General features: G+C 43.8%; 1 protein-coding gene across 3 annotated transcripts in view; it reads left to right on the forward strand.

Annotated features, from left to right (window-relative positions):
- The first annotated feature begins 263 nt into the window (after positions 1–263).
- LOC121530722 (metal cation symporter ZIP14-like) overlaps positions 264–17,555 on the forward strand; it is a 29,325-nt gene continuing 12,033 nt past the window's right edge. For 2 of the 3 annotated variants that reach the window (XM_041835916.2, XM_041835914.2), the window contains exons 1-4: positions 264–481; positions 10,041–10,125; positions 11,326–11,674; positions 12,863–13,040. In XM_041835916.2, the coding sequence (XP_041691850.1) occupies positions 11,387–11,674; positions 12,863–13,040 (466 nt within the window). In that variant the 5' untranslated portion in view covers positions 264–481; positions 10,041–10,125; positions 11,326–11,386. Of the gene's footprint in view, positions 486–10,040; positions 10,126–11,325; positions 11,675–12,862; positions 13,041–17,555 lie in introns of all 3 variants that reach the window. The other variant, XM_041835915.2, reaches the window with a different exon arrangement.

Genomic DNA, 17,555 nt, shown 5'->3' on the forward strand with positions numbered 1-17,555 from the left:
AACATGTAAGTCTAGAAAACTATTCAGTAGCTATATAAATGCAAAGCCTGCTAAAAAAATCCTCTGTCTATTATGCTCTAATCAGAATATTACCTGAAAATCATAGTTTAACCACAATTTAATTGTTGACCATTTTAGAGGGGAAGAACGAGGGCTCAAACATAAACGGATTGGGACGGATTGAAACGGGGCCAAAATGTCATGCGCCGAAGGGGGCGGTCTTTTAACTTTCGACGTCACTGATAGACGGCTTGTCACCGCCTCACACGTGAACGCAGAAAGCGAATGGGCCAAGATATAATACCAAATCTGGTCCAGCGTTGTCTTGGCATGAGAGAGGGAGATTTGTAGCCTTGTTGCAACTTTGATGCATTGAAAAAGGGCCCTCTTTATGGACGAGTGATTGCAATATATGCAAAGGCAGGAAGACGTCACACACGTGCGGGAGTTAGTTAGCTAGCTAGCTGATCTTCACCAGCGGGTAGGTGAGCATGCATCACGTCATCTAATGATGCATCATCTTGGCTTCTTGGTCTGTCGTGGTAGCTTGCTAGCTAGTTGACGAATATACAATTTAGCTGACTATTATCAATGTTAACATGTCTCTTGTATGAATAGGCTTTGCTAATTGTGCGACTCATTGTGAATGGGCTAACTAACAGAGCTAGCTATCTAACGTTAGCTGCTAGTTCAATAATAGACTAAAGGAGCCTAACGTTACTCCTTATGACGGACCTTACATGTTCTGTTAAGATGCGAATTGGCTCTGGCGGCCAAAACGGCCAAATACTCAATTTAAACGTGAATCAATTCTCAATTGCGGTACGGTTCAAGAAACGTAGATCAAGAAATATAAAGCCATCTACTTTCATATCACATCAAAATAATTGTACAAATGCAAAATGTACACTTACTGTACACTGTTTTGCCCGGTGTTAAAGGAGCTACTGTAAAAGTAATATTTTTGGATTGTAATTTCAGAAAATGTCTTTATATTTACAGTAATGGTGGAATGTGTTTCACAATATTCCCCCCCAAAAACATTTTTTTGTATTGGGCCCACACACAATTGCATTTTAATGGCACATGCTTTTTATTGGTCAACAAAACAAGGACCTGCTCTTGTTGTCAAATTGGCAAAGGTACGCCTTTGCCTCTTTTTAGAATCCAAGAGTGAAATACTTACACTCTCGTCTCTAACATGTAGGCTCAGCTTTCCCGAACATCCCAATTACAAGTCAGAATGTTGAAATGTATCAAATTTTATTTGTCACATACACGTGTTTAGCAGATGTTATTGAGGGTGTAGCGAAATGCTTGTGCTTCTAGCAACGACAGTGCAGTAATACCTAACAAGTAATATCTAACAATTTCACAACATATACCCAATACACACAAATCTAGTAAGGAATGGAATTTAAGAATATATACATATATGGACAAGCAATGACAAAGAGGCATGAACTAAGATCCAGTAGAATATTATATAAATAATACAGTATATACATATGAGATGAGTAGTGCAAGATATGTAAACATTATTAAAGTGACAAGTGTTCAATTTCTTAAAGTGGCCAGGGATTTCATTAGGCAGCAGCAACCTCTAATGTGCTAGTGATGGCTATTTAACAGTCTTATGGCCTTGAGATAGAAGCTGTTTTTCAGTCTCTCGGTCCCAGCTTTGATGCACCTGTACTGACCTCGCCTTCTGGATGATAGCGGGGTGAACAGGCAGTGGCTCGGGTGGTTGATGTCCTTGATGATCTTTTTGGCCTTCCTGTGACATTGGGTGCTGTAGGTGTCTTGGAGGGCGGGTAGTTTGCCCCTGGTAATGCGTTCGGCAAACCGCACCACCCTCTGGAGAGCCCTGCGATTGTGGGCGGTGCAGTTGCCGTACCAGGCGGTGATACAGCCCGACAGGATGCTCTCAATTGTGCATCTGTAAAAGTTTGTGAGGGTTTTAGGTGCAAAGCCAAATTTCTTCAGCCTTCTGAGGTTGAAGAGGCACTGTTGCACCTTCTTCACCACACTGTCTGCGTGGGTGGACCATTTCTGTTTGTCAGTGATGTGGGTGCCAAGGTACTTGAAGCTTTTTACCTTCTCCACTGCGGTCCCGTCGATGTGGATAGGGGGGTGCACCCTCTGCTGTTTCCTTAAGTCCACGATCATATCCTTTGTTTTGTTGAAGTTGAGTGAGAGGTTATTTTCCTGGCACCACACTCCCAGAGCCCTCACCTCCTCCCTGTAGGCGGTCTCGTCATTGTTGGTAATCAAGCCTACTACTGTTGTGTCGTCTGCAAACTTGATGATTGAGTTGGAGGCGTGCTTGGCCACGCAGTCATGGGTGAACAGGGAGTACAGGAGTGGGCTGAGCACGCACCCTTGTGGGGCCCCAGTGTTGAGGATCAGCAAAGTGGATGTGTTGTTTCCTACCTTCAACTGGGGGCGGCCCGTCAGGAAGTCCAGGACCCAGTTGCACAGGGCGGGGTTCAGACCCAGGGCCTCGAGCTTAATGATGAGCTTGGAGGGTACTATGCTGTTGAATGCTGAGCTATAGTCAATTAACAGCATTCTTACGTAGGTATTCCTCTTGTCCAGATGGGATAGGGCAGTGTGATGGCAATTGCATCGTCTGTGGATCTATTGGGGCGGTAAGCAAATTGAAGTGGGTCTAGGGTGACAGGTAAGGTAGAGGTGATATGATCCTTGACTAGTCTCTCAAAGCACTTCATGATGACAGAGGTGAGTGCTACGGGGCGATAGTCATTTAGTTCAGTTACCTTTGCTTTCTTGGGTACAGGAACAATAGTGGCCATCTTGAAGCATGTGGGAACAGCAGACTGGGAAAGGGAGAGATTGAATATGTCTGTAAACACAGCAGACAGCTGGTCTGCGCATGCTCTGAGGACGCGGCTAGGGATGCCGTCTGGGCCTGCAGCCTTGCGGGGGTTAACATGCTTAAATGTCATATTCATGTCGGCCACGGAGGAGGAGAGGCCACAGTCCTTGGTAGTGGGCCTCGTCAGTGGCACTGTGTTATCCTCAAAGTGGGCGAAGAAGGTGTTTAGCTTGTCTGGAAGCGAGATATCGGTGTCGGCAACGTGGCTGGTTTTATTTTTGTAGTCCGTGATTGTCTGTAGACCCTGCCACGTACGTCTCGTGTCTGAGCCGTTGAATTGTGACTCCACTTTGTCTCAGACCCCTTGAATTTTTCCACATTTTGTTACATTACAGCCTTATTCTAAAGTTGATTAAATACATGTTTTCCCTCATCAATCTACACACAATACCCCATAATGACAGCAAAAACAGGTTTTTAGACTTAATTTATTAAAAATATATCAACAGAAATACCTTATTTACATAAGTATTCAGACCCTTTGCTATGAGACTCGAAATTGAGCTCTGGTGCATCCTGTTTCCATCGATCATCCTTGAACTGTTTCTACAACTTGATTGGAGTCCACCTGTGGTAAATACAATTGATTGGACATGATTTGGAAAGGCACACATCTGTCTATATAAGGTCCAACAGTTGACAGTGCATGTCAGAGCAAAAACCAAGCCATGAGGTCGAAGGAATTGTCCGTAGAGCTCAGAGACAGGATTGTGTCAAAGCACAGATCTGGGGAAGGGTACCAAAACATTTCTGCGCATTAAAGGTCCCCAAGAACACAGTGGCCTCCATCGTTCTTAAATGGAAGAAGTTTGGAACCATCAAGACTCTTCCTAGAGCGGGCCCCCCAGCCAAACTGAGCAATCGGGGGAGAAGAGCCTTGGTCAGGTTGGTGACCAAGAACCCGATGGTCACTCTGACAGAGGTCTAGAGTTCCTCTGTGTAGATGGGAGAACCTTCCAGAAGGACAACCATCTCTGCAGCACTCCACCAATCAGGCCATTATGGTAGTGTTGTAGTGGAACAGGTTGAGAGCTTCAAGTTCCTTGGTGTCCACATCACCAACGAACTATCATGGTCCAAACACACCAAGACAGTCGTGAAGAGGGCACGACAAAGCCTATTCCCCCTCAGGAGACTAAAAAGATTTGGCATGGGTCCTCAGATCCTCAAAAAATTATACAGCTGCACCATCGAGAGCATCCTGACTGGTTGCATCACCGCCTGGTATGGCAACTGCTTGGCCTCCGACCGCAAGGCACTACAGAGGGTAGTGCGTACGGCCCAGTACATCACTGGGGCCAAGCTTCCTGCCATCCAGGACCTCTATACCAGGCGGTGTCAGAGGAAGGCCATCAAAATTGTCAAAGACTCCAGCCACCCTAGTCATAGACTGTTCTCTCTGCTACCGCACGGCAAGCGGTACCGGAGTGCCAAGTCTAGGTCCAAAAGACTTCTCAACAGCTTCTACCCCCAAGCCATAAGACTCCTGAACAGCTAATCATGGCTACCCAGACTATTTGCACTGCCCCCCCCACCCCATCCTTTTACGCTGCTGCTACTCTGTTAATGATTTATGCATAGTCACTTTAACTCTACCCACATGTACATATTACTTCAACTACCTCAACTAGCCGGTGCCCCCGCACATTGACTCTGCACCGGTACCCCCCTGTATATATAGCCTCCCTACTGTTATTTTATTTTACTTCTGCTCTTTTTTTTCTCAACACTTTTTTTGTTGTTTTATTTTTTCTTTTTTTGTTAAAAAGAAATGCACTGTTGGTTAAGGGTTGTAAGTAAGCATTTCACTGTAATGTCTGCACCTGTTGTATTCGGCGCATGTGGCCAATAAAATTTGATTTGATTTTAATCTGGGTTAGTCTAGCCAGGTTAACAGTAGCTAAATGTGGGGGGTGTGCGTGTAAGATAATGCTTGTTACTCTGTATATTACTTTGATATGACCGCTGCGCTGATTAGTAAAAGTGTTTGATCAAGGAGGAGGGGGAGAGAGAGAGAGAGTGCTGTAGACGTCTTATCTAGAACTAAAGAGGGTTGATTGCAGCTATCTCTGTCATTCATCAAACCACTTTGCTGTCTTCAATAGCTATTGTTTCAATGTAACTAATTCCTATGCCTAAAGTTAACATTGCAGTGTATCAAAGGAGGAGCAAAGAAGCACACTGTCTTTGTAAATGATCTTGCCAGAAGCTGTTGTAGAAGCTTGCATAACTTATTTTTTTACTTCTGTGAGGAATTCTATTCATGGATGGATTAGTATTCCAGCCCATATAATGAATACATAGAATGCTCTATACATTGTAATGGCATTTCTCATGATGACTTTGTGTTCTGCCACTCCTGTGCGCTCGTTCTGAGGTCTGTTTGACTGGTGACTGTGTGTGTGTTTTCTGAGTCTCCCTGATCTAGTAAATGCTCTGTCAGTGGTTAATAACATCACCTGTCCTGAGATTTTTACTGAACTCTATAATTACGTTCCCACATAATGTTAGGGTTGTGGGCTTTCTCCCCCATCTCCCCTCTATATGGTTTACACCCCCCCCCATCTCCCCCTACACTATAAGATAGTCTTGTCAGTCAAAGCTTCTTGAAGAAGACTCAAAGTGCAACCTGTTTCTGAGGTGAAAGCTTCAGCTTTTATCAACGTTTCTTCTCACGAGAAAAGATCTTCTGAAGCTGGCAAGTTACTTTTGATTTTCCACCTGTACTGAGTTTGGTGCTTGTTAGTCTATGTGGAGTTCGGGGGCACTGTGATTTTGTCGGAGACAGAATATTACAAAGGTTTCTAAAGTAGGCTGAGAACTCTGGTTAAGTGGGCTGAGAACTCTGGTTAAGTAGGCTGAGAACTCTGGTTAAGTAGGCTGAGAACTCTGGTTAAGTAGGCTGAGAACTCTGGTTAAGTGGGCTGCTGGTAGTGTATCATTTCTGCTGTAACTTTATACACACACCTTGAACGGACTTTAAGTGTTCCACCATCACTGTTCTTTTTTTTTTACAGGCATCAAATTGCTTTGATTAACTTTATTATGGAGGCCAGGCGCCAACTTCTTACACTAGCTGAATGTGGGTTGTCTGTGCCAGGCTGACTTCACACTTGCGAGAAGATGCGAAATGTCTAGTCAAAAGAGTAGCGCCGTCACAATGATTGACTTTCTCTCATAAAGATATGGTTTATGCAATGATGTGTAGCATATATGGCTTTATGGCACAACTTGTTGCTGGTTAGAGAAAGTCATCCTTGTGCACATTGCGTGCATAAACGCCAAGCTCGTTTTTAAGTTACTGTAGTGTCTTAACTGTAACCCCATCTCACTTTCTTCCATTGGCTTTTCCTGTCGGTGTGTTGTGATAGCCTGCATTCCATTGAATAACCTCTAGCAGGCTTGGGGCAGTGTTGTGTTACAGACAGACGGTGATAAAAGAGAACACCAGTCCCTTTTTTGAGGTTATTAAAGTATTACTGCACTGAGTTTCCTGCTGATTGTCTTACGCTTTCCCTGATTCTTGGCGTTCTATCAGGAGTTTCCTGCTGACTCTGCAGATAAAGGTCGTTAAGCCTGGTCCCAGAGCTGTTTGTGCTGTCGCACGCTAGTTAAAGGTGCAATGCAGCGGTTTTTATCTCAATATCAAATCATTGCTGGGTTACAAGTACCTTACTGTGATTGTTTTTAAATTAAAATGGTCAAAAAAGAAACAAATAGCTTCTTAGCTCTTTACCATTATCCATTATTTCTGGATAATAAAACGTTTTCAGTTTAAACTTAAACGACTAAAACCAGATATAAAGTATGTCGAAAACAGAGCTGCATATTTTTTTATAATATCTTCTTTGAGAACTAACAACCACAAGATGAAAGACTAGAGTCAGGGAGATAGCATAAAGCCATGGCAAAATGTGTAGAGTTGTAGGAAACCAGCTTTAAAACTGTAAAATGTTCTCTTCACACCATTGGCAAAATGTCTAGAAATTGCCGGATATTACATTTTAAAATAGCAACATGTTGTGTGTGCGGCCAAGAGGAGAGCCTCTAAAATGTTCGGCCGGAGACTGCGCCATTGCACCCCCCGGTAGGTGGATGTGACTAGTGTTTTGGTATTCCATCCACGTAGCCTAGTGGTTTCCAGTCTATTCTGTCTCCATCCATGTCAAGTACTGTATGTAATAACCTAAATATGTGTAGTCTTTTACATCATAGTCCCAAACCGTCGTTTCTCTATGCAGCAGCACAGCCAACACGCGGGTCAGAAACCAGGGTCCTGGCAGACGTGCAGTCAGAGCAGAGCAGAGCAGACTGACTGATCCCACCACCTTATCTATATGTGGTCTAGAAATAGCCTCTGGACTCTAAGACAGATGCCTGGGCATTGTGAACCTTCTCACGACTATCACTCTGAGAACTGAGTCAGCCCTGCACGGGATTATGGGGATTTTCTATCCATTCCTTTAATTTTTGGACCACAGTATTTAAAGGTCCAGTGCATCTGTTTTTATCTCAATATCAAATCATTTCTGGGTAACGATCAAGTACCTTACTGTGTTTTTCAATTAAAATGGTTAAAAAAATAAACAAAAATAGCTTCTTAGCAGAGAGCAATTTCCCAAGCAAGAATTTTGCTAGGACTGTCTGGCAGTGGTCTGAGTTGGGGAGGGGAAAACTGAAAACGAGCTTTTATTGGCAGATCATTTTTTTCCTTATTGGTCTATTAACTAATTTACCGCCTGGTGCTGTCACCAGGCAGGCCGAAACTCCATCCCACCAAAACGGGCTGAAATTTCAGGCAATCTTTTCAAACAGCTGCGTGTTTCACCCTCAACAGTTTCCCGTGTGTATCAAGAATGGTCCACCACCCAAAGGACATCCAGCAAACTTAACACAACTGTGGGAAGCATTGGGGTCAACATGGGCCAGCATCCCTGTGGAACGCTTTTGACACCTTGTAGAGTCCATGCCCCGACGAATTGAGGCTGTTCTGAGGGCAAAAGGGAGTGCAACTAGGACTGTTGCGGTGACCGTATTACCGCCACACTGGCAGGCCATTAGTCATGATAGCAGTAAACTTCCACGTGACATAATGAGTCACGGTAATCTCCTGTTATGCACTCTGGGCATGCTTTGGTAGCACCCAACTTGCTAACAACCATCAGGTCCTAATGACCTGGTACTCAGGGCTCTATTGTCCCTCTAACCATCAGGTCCTAATGGCCTGGTACTCAGGGCTCTATTGTCCCTCTAACCATCAGGTCCTAATGACTTGGTACTCAGGGCTCTATTGTCCCTCTAACCACTCTGACATCAATGCAAATGCCATCTAAAATCACATCAAACACAGTATCTGCTTTTAAAACTCACCTCACTGTGATGATCAATTTGAAGAAAGAAGTTCAACAGCAGGTTGAAACTGAGTGGAAAACATGGTCATTGTGGATGTTGTTTCAAAGCTTAACACAATGAAATGGACAGCACTTTTTCAAAACAACCATACGCATCTAGAGCTTATGCATATATATATATATATATATATTTTTTGTTGTCATTTAGCAGACGCTCTTATCCAGATCAACTTACAGTTAGTGAGTGCATACACAACATTTTTTTTTTTTTCATACCGTCCGTGGGATGTGCATAGGCTTATGGGCCCAAGCCTGGAAAAACCTGAATTAAAATGATGATTTTGCTGTTTTACAATACATAGCCTACCACATATTACGCACTGGCAGAAAAACATAAAACAAAACTGATTTAAGATGTCTTTGGTACATAATTGGTCTAGCCTATACTCCAAAATTAAACACATTTGAGTTATCACCTTAGTGTGGACTGTATTATTATGCATACTGGATGGAGTGGTTAGCTACGCTCCAACATTTCTATCCAGGAGTCTGGGAGAGAACGTATAGGCCTAGGCGATGCTGTTGGTTCATTGATTGTGCAGGGCGGCTTACAGTTAGTCAGCAATTATAGTGAATTTGTATTTGATTTGGAAAAACCAAGTAATAGGATTAAAAAATATATATTTTCATAATTAATTGAGTGACACTTTACCTTTTTAGCTATACAGAATATCTCATCACCGTGCGTTCCCATCTCCTCCTCTCTCTCCTTTATTCCTTTCTCGAGTGTGCAGATGGGCTGTCAACAGTTTAGTGAAATATGTTTAGTTGTGAAAACGTTACTATCGATGGTCCAGAACAGATTTCACTTGGTTTCCCAAATGAAGTACTGGGTAGCTGCAGGGACAGGGTTGGGGAGCCCATGGCATACGGAGTTTGGGTGGAATATCACCCTGAAACAGTGGTTGATGTTTGGAGTGAAATAAGTGCTCTTATATTTCTTTCTCAGCTGCTCATATTAAGCACAGGCTCCGCTATAAAATCGAAGTAGTCTACAAAATGAACTGGCTGGAAAGCCTCCATTCGCTATTGTAGTACATACGGATTACATGTATTTTTTTTCCCCCTGATCCTGTCCATTTGATAATGGACCGTTCTAAATCTAAACTAATTTAACATATTAATAAAGTCAAGATTACATTGAGAATAGTCTGATGGGTTTAAAATGTGATCATTTGATGAGAGAACAGCTGTGCAGCCTGAGGCAAGGAACCGAGAGCCAGCTTTTTTTTTGCGACTTTCTCAACTCAATAGCCTGTAGTCTCATCATGCAGCCCATATATGTTTTGATTATAAGGTTTGTATCATTCACAACTAAAGTTGCCAAATAACTCTAAATCTAGTTTATAGGATCTGTTTCAAATGATCGCTTTTACAACAAACAGTAGCCACTTCATATGCGCACTCGCTCCAGAATGGGAAAAATATCCTTTCTATTTTATTCAGCTGAGTTCAATTATACTTCTTCTTACTATAAAATCATATAATATAAAATAATGGCACAGAACTTTATAAAGCATATCAAACTAAACCGGAATCCACAAACAATGTCACTACAGTTCTTACAATGACGGTTGTGGGTTTGTGGCATCTTGTTTGATTTCTCACTGGCTGCTACACTCTAGTGTGAGGCAAGTGGGGGATACAAGTTGTGTTTCCGTGGTGACTGGCTGCTACGCTGTTCTAGGGGGTTTTGTTTATATTCTCATCACAGGATCTCTTCTCTGTAGCGCCCAAGCCTGACTGAAGACCTAAGAGCTCCACTCTGCACCAAGGGCTCTACGTAAAAGCCACACCACGCAGAGGTTGGAAGAGGTAAGTCCTTCATACTGCAAGGCAATGAATGGAAATGTTGTTCTGAACAGTTTACTCTGCATTTATTTCGCCTCCCATCCCTTACCTCAGTTAGTCAACTGCCATGATGTGATATGGATTATTGATGTCTGGAGTGTTGACTGAATTGGTCCACTGTGTGTGGGTTAGACTCTGGAGTGTTGACTGAATTGGTCCTCTGTGTGTGGGTTAGATTCTGGAGTGTTGACTGAATTGGTCCACTGTGTGTGGGTTAGATTCTGGAGTGTTGACTGAATTTGTCCTTTGTGTGGGTTAGACTGACTTTTTCCTTTTAGACAAGGCCCCAAGGCCCCCCATGCATAAATGTGCATCATTGTAGGTTCCCCAACTTCCTCTCGTGTAAGGGCTACCGTTATGCGAGATCAGTTTGGGCTGAGGTGCTGGGGATCGATTTTCCCTGCCCACTCCTCTGTTCATTCTACCAGGTGTAAGACAATGAAACTTGGTGTGTGTGTGTGGCCTGCTGGCTGCACAAAAATGTTTGGGAACCACTCACTCTTTGCCTACTTACCCCACTCTATGACCTCTCCTCTCCCCAGCCAGAACCCACTGTGTTGGCCTACTAACTAACCCACCTTGGCTCTCTCCTCTCCTCAGCCAGACCTACCTAAGCAACCCACCTTAGTGACCTCTCCTCAGCTAGACCTACCTACCAACCCACCTCAGTGACCTCGCCTCCCCTCTCCTCAGCCAGACCTACCTACCAACCCACCTCAGTGACCTCGCCTCCCCTCTCCTCAGCCAGACCTACCTAAGCAACCCACCTTAGTGACCTCTCCTCAGCTAGACCTACCTACCAACCCACCTCAGTGACCTCTCCTCCCCTCTCCTCAGCCAGACCTACCTACCAACCCACCTCAGTGACCTCGCCTCCCTCTCCTCAGCCAGACCTACCTAAGCAACCCACCTTAGTGACCTCTCCTCAGCTAGACCTACCTACCAACCCACCTCAGTGACCTCGCCTCCCCTCTCCTCAGCCAGACCTACCTACCAACCCACCTCAGTGACCTCGCCTCCCCTCTCCTCAGCCAGACCTACCTAAGCAACCCACCTTAGTGACCTCTCCTCAGCTAGACCTACCTACCAACCCACCTCAGTGACCTCTCCTCCCCTCAGCCAGAGCTGCTAACTAACCCACTTTGCTCTCTTCCTGTTCCCCAGCCGTAACCCAGCCAGTGGAAGGGTCGTCGTCATCATCATCATCATCATCATCATCATCATCATGACCCAGAGTCCCGTCCATGGCTGCTCTGTCTGTGTGGCCCAGCTGACGGTCTTCCTGGCCCTGGCCCTGCTGCTGTGTCCCCTGGGGAGAGCACTAGGAGAAGACCAGGCTTCTCCGGCCCAGGTGCTGCAGGACCTGCTGGAGCGATATGGGGACAACGCCACCATCTCTGTCCCCCAGCTCCGCTCTCTGCTGGCCCGACTCAGTGCACCTGGCCAGGGGGACAACGCCACCGCAGCACAGGGGACAGCTCCACCGCCGCCGCCCAGAGTCAACCTGTCCAAAGTATGTATATACATATTTATATCTGTTTTTGTAAAATTAAAATAAGTGACATCCCTATATCCAGTCCGTCTTGCTTCCACTTTCACCCAAATAGCTGGGACAGTGTTTCCTCTGGAGAAAGAAAATGGCTTGTGGAGGGGGGGTTGAATGGCGCACCCCCCTCCAACATGAATGAAAATAAAATTATGCTGACACCATCTAAAATATAATTTCTACCTCCAGATATGAGCCAAATAACAACATATTGGTACAGTTATTATTTGTTAATTATTTTTAACATATTGGACCATGCATACAACCTATGTTATCAGGTATGCTATTAGCAATAAGCATTATCAGCCCAACTGATGCAGCATATTGGCTATAAATAAATAGGCTATTACTAAAATGATTACCCTATTGGGCTAATCATTAGCCAGATTCCAAATGTGGTCTTTCAACTAGTTGGCATACATTTTAATCATATCAATAGTGTTTCTTTAGACCTGACTAAAATAAGTAATGGATTTATTGTGATGGTGTATATTTAAATAGATTTTTTTTTTATTGATTTAAAAAAAAAAATGTAGATGTTCCAAAGGCTCGCATCAGTGGCTTGTATACAGCTAAATGACCACAGCGGAAGCTAAATGACCACAGCGGAAGCTAAATGACCACAGCGGAAGCTAAATGACCACAGCGGAAGCTAAATGACCACAGCGGAAGCTAAATGACCACAGCGGAAGCTAAATGACCACAGAGGAAGCTAAATGACCACAGAGGAAGCTAAATGACCCCAGCGGAAGCTAAATGACCACAGCTGAAACACTGAGATGGGATGCTTGATATTCTTACCGGGCTTAATGCCAGGTAGTTGACTCACTAGTTGTGGCTTCTCTTCATGTTAGAGAGAGCTGTGTGTTCGTGGTCGTGGTCGTGTCCCGTGTCCCTGAGCTAAGGGAATGAGTTTACCTTTTTTTCCCAGAGTTTGTGTGCTCAAGGAATGGAACCTTCCATAGACCAGTTCCATCATATCTATATGGATAACTTAATCTCACTTTAGTTTTCCATGAAGGGAAAACATAATGTCCCTTATCAGATAGTAAATGATTAGGGTCTGTCTGAGGTCGGAGGTGGTTTCTTTTTGTGGTCTGTGTGTGTGTGTGTGTGTGTGTGTGTCAGTGACTGATTGCGTGTTTCCCTCCACAGTGCTTACCTGGAGACACCCTGGCAGTGTACAGTATGAGCGAGCAGTCTCGTCTGGATGGGCGTGGCCTACAGGAGCTCTGCCCCACAATGCTACAGCAATTGGACTCGGGTGCCTGTGGGGTGGAGAAAGGGGAGAAGCTTATCAAAGACCCACCTTCCAAACCCACTGCTGCTGAAGGTGAGCCTCAACTCATATATTCTTTCATAATATATTTGCAGTGTTTCCCCTATGATTTTTTTTTGCGTAAGGGGGGGGGTGGCAGTGGGCGTAGCCAATGGCACAGTCTCTGACCGAACATTTCTGTGACCGTCCTCAATTTTAAAAAGTAAATTTCCTGCATTTCCACACATTTTGCCTTGGGGTCTGAGGGAAAATGTGCAGTTTGAAAGTTTTTTTTTTTTTTTTTTTTGTGTGCAATTCTACACATTTTGCCATGGCTTATGCTGTGTTGTTACGCTGTCTGACTCAAACATAATAAAATCAATGAGGGACTTCCCATGCCATTTTGGGAATTTTAGATTCTCCCTGACTAGTTTCTATTTAGGTAATTGTTACCTCTCAAAGATGATCTTATAAAATATAAATACCTCCATTTATCTTTTCGTCATACTTTATATCAGTTTTGTTTTTGTCTTTGGGAGTAGCGGCAACAATTGCTGCTAAATGAATATCAACACTGATTTACTATAGCCTGCCTACGTCAGGGGTAGGCTAATAGTCAGCCGCAGGACGATTTATTTTGAAGCTCATTTTTAGCTGAATTCCTGATAGTTTTAGTGTTTTCAGACAAAACTAACCCCCCCCGCCACAAATAAACTTTTGGGGGCCACTACAACTGTGCTAGTTGCAGTGGTGTCACAATTCAATCATTGTTTGATGTATCAGCACTGCAGTTGCAGTGTACTGCTGGCTGCTTACATTCTGTTTATCAAGTAAGTTAAGTCACTATATGACACAACAATGGCAACATAAAGTAAAGTGTTGCCAATTTCAACTGGATTGTCTTATGTTAAACTTTCTCCAAGAAGTTTCCATTAGAAGAATGGAATTCCCTCTTCTCTAAAATTCCGTTGTGGGTTAGAATTTGCCTGCAATATGGAGTTCAAAGGGAGGTCAAGGTTCTCCCTCAAAGGCAGTGGGTTCTGTTTCTCATCCAGCATTCAACATCTTGTACTTCCTGGTCCACTTTAGCACAGAACAGCCATTATTAGAACGCCACTGTCAGCAGATACTAGGTACAGAATCCTCTTAGCGGGTACAAATAATACATAAAGGCACCACCATCTTGGATCCGTCTGGCTCACACTGCCCGCAGCTTCTCAGACTGCTGACATCAGAGGTTGGCAGGCCATGTAACTGGATGTCCTTGTTATTACTCTGGAAGCCATTTTAGCATCTGGTTCTAATCTATGTGCTTGTGTTGTGGATGTATGTGGGCTGCAGCGTACGCTTTTGTACAGGCTGTTTTTAGGGTATATTTTAGTTTTATTTATTTAGTACATTGGCAGTATTTAACATATAAACAAGAACAGTAGCTACTAGCTAGTTCTCATCAGAGCCCAGTCTAAATTGTCCCTGGTGTAGGTGGTGGATATAAAAAGACTGTTAATGACAGGCTTGGAGAATGTAGTAAACTAGTGTGATCCTCGCACTGGGGCACTGCACCTAGAATTACAGGACATAGAAAAGGACATTGGAACTCGCTGTACAAAGTCATGAGGATTTTAGAGCCGTGTCAGGTTCTACATATTCTGTTTATGTGGTCTACAGCACTTGTGGTGTGTTTAGAAACCAAAGTCAAGAATGTTGATATGCCTTGCCTCCATCTCTATACCAGCTAACAGTTGTTCTAGTTGCAATTTGCAAAGATTCTAACACATGAACTGACAATGCTGGAAGAGAACGCTGTACTGTGATTGTCTTGATGTTGTTTAAGAAGATGTTTAAAAACCTCTCACTGTTTATGGTATTTGCCCCTTTCTGTGTCATAATTTCTGGCAGGAGAAGCATTGATACAGCATGTGTTTTGGCCAGAGATATATTTTCACTCTCATCTTCCATTAATGCCTAGAGCGCTCTCCCCAGTGCAGTCCTGGGTTCAAATAGTATTTGAAATCTACTGTGTTTGCTTAAGCCAAACCTGGTGTGGTAGGTGGCATGGTTTGCACTTTTGAAACGATTCCATTGGCTCTGTTGCGGCAGGCAAGCTCAATCACAGCTAAAGTATATTTAAAGATTTCGAATGCTATTTGAACCCAGGTCTGGGACATGGTATTTGGCCAGCCGTGACTCGGGCTGAGGTGTCTCGATGTAACCCAGTTGCTAGCTGCTGCAGTGGGGGCAGAGTGAGGTCAGTTCAATGTGTCCCATTGCCCTCCTTTTACAAGTCTCTGTTCATGAAATGGCCTCCTCCTCTGTTTTGCTCCAAGATTTGTGCTTGTCCCATTTTGTTTTGGATTTCAAGCACTGTATTTCAAGATGACTGATTCCTATTGTGACAATGTGTGTTCGTTTTGCAGAGGGAAGGAGGGTAGGCGGGTTTGGTCCGTCCTTCAAATGTTTCCCTCTTCTTTGCAGGTCACACTATAATGCTAAGGAGGACTGTCCTTTCAAGTGTTTACACTGCAGTAGTCTCTTCTCCTTGTTTGCATAGCACTGGAATGAGTTGCCTCTGCCCATTAAAAACTACATCCTCTCTGGGGGAGCTTTAAAAAATAAAGTAAAAAACGGTTTGATGTCTTCTGTGCCCATTTGAATGTACCTTACGATGTAACTGCACTGATGAGATAGATGTTCTTCTTCTTTGTTTTTATGTTGTATTATCTCTCTGTCATACTGTGTTCCACCATGTTGGCTCTTGTCTCAAGAGGACCACAATGGAAATACGTCTCAGGATTTAATGTGTGTTATCCTCCATGATATTACTCATGTGCGTCTATGGCTTTTTTTTGTATGTGTGCTTGTTTTTTTTTTTTTTAAATGGTCGAATTTAATAATAAACTAAACTCTTCTTACAGACCGTGTGTCACTTCTGCAATCCACACCACAACCAAAGTTGCCACGTCTTCCTCTCTCCCACAGGGTACAGGTGCTTTTTGTGTGCTGAAAGGATCAGAGAGGAAACTCTTTAACCGTTCATTTACCAAACATTACAGTGGTTTTATGCTCAACACCACCGCAATGTAGGCTACATGTCGACTGCACCTACCACAATGTCACTGATCCCATCTTACTTCCCTTTCCACAGATTCCCTTTCCCTTCCTTACCGCCCTGTGATATCTCCCCTTCACAGATGTCATATATATATATATATACAGTGGGGGAAAAAATGTATTTAGTCAGCCACCAATTGTGCAAGTTCTCCCACTTAAAAAGATGAGAGAGGCCTGTAATTTTCATCATATGTACACGTCAACTATGACAGACAAATTGAGAACAAAAAATCCAGAAAATCACATTGTAGGATTTTTTATGAATTTATTTGCAAATTATGGTGGAAAATAAGTATTTGGTCACCTACAAACAAGCAATATTTCTGGCTCTCACAGACCTGTAACTTCTTCTTTAAGAGGCTCCTCTGTCCTCCACTCGTTATCTGTATTAATGGCACCTGTTTGAACTTGTTATCAGTATAAAAGACACCTGTCCACAACCTCAAACAGTCACACTCCAAAGTCCACTATGGCCAAGACCAAAGAGCTGTCAAAGGACACCAGAAACAAAATTGTAGACCTGCACCAGGCTGGGAAGACTGAATCTGCAATAGGTAAGCAGCTTGGTTTGAAGAAATCAACTGTGGGAGCAATTATTAGGAAATGGAAGACATACAAGACCACTTGTAATCTCCCTCGATCTGGGGCTCCACGCAAGATCTCACCCCGTGGGGTCAAAATGATCACAAGAACGGTGAGCAAAAATCCCAGAACCACACGGGGGGACCTAGTGAATGACCTGCAGAGAGCTGGGACCAAAGTAACAAAGCCTACCATCAGTAACACACTACGCCGCCAGGGACTCAAATCCTGCAGTGCCAGACGTGTCCCCCTGCTTAAGCCAGTACATGTCCAGGCCCGTCTGAAGTTTGCTAGAGTGCATTTGGATGATCCAGAAGAGGATTGGGAGAATGTCATATGGTCAGATGAAACCAAAATATAACTTTTTGTTAAAAACTCAACTCGTCGTGTTTGGAGGACAAAGAATGCTGAGTTGCATCCAAAGAACACCATACCTACTGTGAAGCATGGGGGTGGAAACATCATGCTTTGGGGCTGTTTTTCTGCAAAGGGACCAGGACGACTGATCCGTGTAAAGGAAAGAATGAATGGGGCCATGTATCGTGAGATTTTGAGTGAAACCTCCTTCCATCAGCAAGGGCATTGAAGATGAAACATGGCTGGGTCTTTCAATGATCCCAAACACACCACCCGGGCAACGAAGGAGTGGCTTCGTAAGAAGCATTTCAAGGTCCTGGAGTGGCCTAGCCAGTCTCCAGATCTCAACCCCATAGAAAATCTTTGGAGGGAGTTGAAAGTCCGTGTTGCCCAGCGACAGCCCCAAAACATCACTGCTCTAGAGGAGATCTGCATGGAGGAATGGGCCAAAATACCAGCAACAGTGTGTGAACCTTGTGAAGACTTACAGAAAACATTTGACCTGTGTCATTGCCAACAAAGGGTATATAACAAAGTATT

Source organism: Coregonus clupeaformis, chromosome 18 (assembly GCF_020615455.1).
Source record: "Coregonus clupeaformis isolate EN_2021a chromosome 18, ASM2061545v1, whole genome shotgun sequence".
NCBI lineage: Eukaryota > Metazoa > Chordata > Actinopteri > Salmoniformes > Salmonidae > Coregonus > Coregonus clupeaformis.